General features: G+C 38.6%; 1 protein-coding gene across 1 annotated transcript; it reads left to right on the forward strand.

Annotated features, from left to right (window-relative positions):
• Positions 1-279: 279 nt before the first annotated feature.
• On the forward strand, positions 280-2,917 carry LOC147868579 (uncharacterized). Its single transcript, XM_087339553.1, has 3 exons — positions 280-544; positions 1,577-2,101; positions 2,227-2,917. The coding sequence occupies exons 1-3, from the start codon at positions 280-282 to the stop codon at positions 2,280-2,282; spliced, it is 846 nt and encodes a 281-aa protein (XP_087195679.1). The 3' UTR covers positions 2,283-2,917.
• Positions 2,918-4,860: the final 1,943 nt, after the last annotated feature.

A 4,860-nucleotide genomic window follows, 5' to 3' on the forward strand; every position in this document is an offset into this window, starting at 1 on the left:
TTAGAGGAGGCCCCTAAGTCGACTGCTAAGGTGGGGAGATCCGACTGGACTCCAGTAGCAGCCAAACATACTTTTAAACAATTTAACTCACCAGTCAATTCTATAGTTTTGTTCGATGGTAATCCGTACAATACTTTGAATAACGATGAAGATAGGAATATCTCCTCGCAAAATATTGTAAGGGAGAAGAATAAAGTTGTTGAAATACAGAATCCAACAACCTTGAAGCCTTGACTATTAAAGAAAGTAAGGATAGACATCATAAATTGGAGGGTCCGTATGGGGCAATTGAATGGTAATCATTTGTGGGATAAAGGGAAGCATATCATTCAATCCTTGCCTCATCCGGTGCCTCAGGACAAGGCGCGACAAATTGACTGTTCGGGGATTGACATGGATTGTGAAACGGATTTATCTCCAGTAATCTATGAGGAAGATCCATCAAAACAAAAGTCCCTCGCCGTAGTGGAAACGATGGTTGCTCAAGGCACTAATGATTTTTCCTTTTCGATAGTAACTTTGGTTCGTGCACATAAATACTCCGGTAAAGATATAATGATAACTAGAAGACAATTACGTGTTGCTGAGGAAGGAAAACACCGAGGAGAAGTTTTGGCCGGAAAAAGGACAGTTTCATAATACTTAGTTTTTCTATTAATGGATGTTCTCAATATAATCTCATGGAATGTGCAAGGATTAGGAGGTAGTAGGTTTCGAAGAATGAGAGGGGTTTTTAGACAGGAGTTAAAAAAGCCTTATGTAGGACCAATAGATGTGCTCATTATTCAGGACCATCATTTAGGGGAACAACGCATCTTAAAATATGGGAATCTTCTCCTCGGGAGGTGGCAACAATTTTGGTTGCCGGCTTTTGGACCGAATGATACCCAAGGGGTTTATGTATTGCGGTTTCACATATTTGGGCTTCACATGTAAGTATATCTGGATCATTAGCAAATAAAAGAGCACAATATATTGTTTTTCAAATTGGAGCGATTAAGTGGGGTTTGCTTAACCTTTACGCACCGAATTCTGAAGCAGCGAGGTCTCATTTTTGGTCTAAAATTCTATTACAAATACCTCAGATTGACCATTGGGCATTAGTTGGGGATTTTAATATGTTAGAGGATGTGCAAGATAGGCAAGGTGGTAGTTTACGCATTATCTCTGGGTCACAGAATTTAGGGAGTAGGAAAAACTATGTATGTCACTACAATTGGTTGATCTTTGGTCAGTGCAATCCTTTAATAGAATACCAAAATCTCTATCTTTTTCAAGATCTGATAGGAGATTGGCAGGGGTCAACCTTTCTCGTTTGGATAGGTTTTATGGGGATGCTTTTATGTGGACTAGAGGTGGTAAATTAGGAATTTTACCTGGTTGTTCTTATTCTGATCATTCACCTCTTAAGTTAAAATTCTTTTTATCATCGACAAGAAGGGCTAGTAGATTTAGAATCCCTAACTCCGTTTTTCTTAGAGACGATTGTAAACATTTTGTTCAAAGTATTTGGTTCCGATATCATTATGATGTAGAATCCAATGCTATCTTGATTAATGTGTGCATGTGTTGAAAGAAATTCAAGAATTTTTTCAAAGTAAAGCGAAAGCTTTGTATCTTGATTACGATTCCAAGATTGGAAGATACAAACGAGCTTTAACAACGTTACAACATTTGCAACAAAGGTGGCCTAGGTCTGTAGATTTAGCCGTGAGAATTATTGATGTTGGGAAAACAATTACTGATATGCAATTGCAGAAGTCAGATTTTTGGTATCATAAATCCTTTGCAAGATGGACTAGACAGGTTGATACAGTTTGTAAAGGGTTTTTTGAACCTCATCGCATTAAATCACATAAATCTCAACCGACGAGTATGAGACGAGTTGATGGGTCTTTTACATCGAATGTGATAGAGATGAGGGACATAACATCCTCTTTTTATAGTCATTTGTTGACAGTAGTTCCAATTTCGAGAAATAATGTGATTAAGAGGGATGTTGTTTGGGCTTCGATCTCTAATCGAGTTTCATTGGAAATGCAATTTTCTTTGCTTGCTCCGTTGCAACATTATGAAGTTTTGTCAGCAGCAAAGGCTTTAGGTAAGGATTTTTGTCCAGGTGTTGATGGGATGGGGGTTTCATGGTATATAGAGTATTGGGATATGATTGGTAATGTTTTGACTTCTGCCTACCAACAAATTCTTGACCATGGTTATATGCCTCAGGAATGGACAAAAGGCCTAATATATTTGATTCCAAAGGGGGACGACCCTTTGGATGATATTCGAAAATGGAGGCCTATAACACTACTTAATGTTGTGTATAAGATCTTAGCTAAAACAATAGCAAGGAGGGTGCAACCTTTTTTACCTCAACTAATTCATGATTCCCATACGGGTTTTGCTCAAGAGAGAAGTATTTTTTATAACATTTTTTTGTTTTGGGAAATGGTGGCTATTGCAGAGCAACAACAACAAGGTTTGGCTATTTTGTTTTTAGATTTCAAGAAGGCCTATGACAGAGTGGATTGGGATTTCATGGAAGGGACATTACAACGAATGGGCTTTCCAATGCAATGGATTAGGGCTGTCGCAACTTTGTATTGGACCACTCATAGTTCTCTTTTGTTTGCAGGTGATGTTGGCTGTAGATTTTCAATTTCGAGATTAGTAAGACAAGGGTGTCCACTAGCTCCCTTTTTGTTTATTTTAGTCTCTGAATCTTTTTCTGATTACCTTAGGAGTAGGAATGTACATAGTCATGGTATAGCCTTACCTATACAAGGATATGCAACCATGACTGTTGATTCAGAATTTGCTGATGACACCGCTTTATATGTTTCTGCAGAAAAGGAGAATTTGTTGAATCTTCAACTAGTAGTAAAATATTTTTGTGATGCTTCAGGAGCTTTGATTAATTGGGACTAGTCTGGGATTTTGGGTCGCGTCTTCCTCTCCTCCACAAGATGTGCCAACTCCAGGTTTTATTTGGGTGCCTCGAGGTAGAGCAATAAGGTATCTGGGTTGTCAAGTAGGGCTAGAATTGTCAGTAGAAAATATGGTAACACCCCTTTTATTACGAGTTAGAAATAAATTGTTATATTGGGATACAACTAATTTGTCTTTACCTAGAAGGGTAGTTGTGGCAAACTCTGTTTTACTCGCATCAATGTGGTATATTACGTCAACGTGGTTATTTTCACTTTCCATTATATTGAAATTACAATGCTTAGTTCGTAATTTTATTTGGGGTGCTTCGCTGGGATCAAGGGCTGTTGCAAAAGTTGCTTGGTCGGTTTTAATTCAGCCAATAAGTGAAGGTGGACTAGGCTTAATAGATCCTATGCTCCAGAGTAAGGCTCTTCTTGCGAAGCATGTTGTGAGAGGATTTATGCCTGGGGATGAGTTGTGGAAAAAGTTATGGTTGTTAGATATTCGTAACATTAAGCCTCCCTTAGGAGGACTGTGGCAAGATAGTTGTAGATGGTTGTTTAATTTTGAATTTCCAATTAAGGCTCAAAATGTTGGTTCTAGAAAAAAATTACAGGTATTTTGAGGGCATGGAAGGACATTAGAGAGGTTCTATTATTTCAACTACCTTCAACAGAAGCCCAAATTCTAAGACAACCATTGCTATGGAATCCTTTGTTTACTGATAGCTCTGATTGTGTTTTAGGTATTAGGCCGCATTTATCATGGGGGAAAATGGACTCAGGACCAGCTACAAGTGTGGCTGATTGGGACCGTTTTCAATTTCTCTTAAATGAGGACAAAAAACAATTGTTGTCTTCATTATGTGGGGGATGTTTGATGTCCGTTCAGATTCAACGGGCTTTTCAGAATTGTTAAAGGCAAATTACCTTACATAATAATTATACATGGTACGGTCTTTTCTCACCTTTGGGCATTTTAATAGGTGCCAAGGCTTACATTGATGGGGGTACAATAAGATTTTATGAGGTTGGAGATGCTGGTCTTTTATATTTAGTGGAAGAAGAAGCTGAAGTTATGCAACTAGCCTCCCAAAAACCCATTAGGGTAATTGCTAGGTTAGAGAAGAAGATTTTCCTAGATCCTACCCCTTTTTTGGCAGACCATGCACGACAATTGTGGGCATTTCAAAGTAAGCCGATGGAACACCTTAATTGGGATCCGGCTGATTACGCATGGCGGTTGGTTGGAAGGTCTTTGGCAAATGAACAAGAAAGTAGAACTCTTCCTTTTTTTCAGTATTGTGTGGCCTACGAGAGATGCTTCTTGTTGCAATGTCATTCTATAAGTCCTACTGCACAAAAGTATTGGGAGTCAGGTGTAATATCGTCTCAATATTTGGCAACTTACTGGAAAAGTCTATGGGCTTTACCATGTTTGCGGAGAGCCATTTCTTTTAAGTGGTTATTACTTCATTGGGCTTTACCTCTAGGTTGTCATCTGAAAGGACAGGTTCATGATCGTCGTTGTGTGTGTTGCCAATTACAGGAGGAGACTTTGAAACATTTGTTCTGGACTTGTATTGCAGCTCAACAATATTGGGGAAGAATACTAAGGTTGTTTTCTTGTAAATATAGAGGAGCTATTTTACATGGGGAGCTGTTCTTTGGGGGTCTTTGGATGTCCAAGTATCCATGTACGAGGGGGATCAATGTGTGGAAGCATTGCGTGTGTTGGAGAATAGAATTGAAGCAGTTCTCCCGAATAGTCCAGGTGGTAAATATTTTAAAAGTCTTTTGTTTGGAATATTGTCTCGATTAATGCTTTATGGGTGTGGTGGAAGTGTAGGTGCAACAAGAAATATGAAGGTATCGAGTATAATGTGATGGATATAATAAAGATGTTCTGGGACAACTTAGTACATACAGT

This window comes from Azolla caroliniana, unplaced genomic scaffold, assembly GCF_043228905.1.
Source record: "Azolla caroliniana isolate FFs.n. ecotype wild unplaced genomic scaffold, voAzoCaro1.0.p SCAF_1, whole genome shotgun sequence".
Classification (NCBI taxonomy): Eukaryota; Viridiplantae; Streptophyta; class Polypodiopsida; order Salviniales; family Salviniaceae; genus Azolla; species Azolla caroliniana.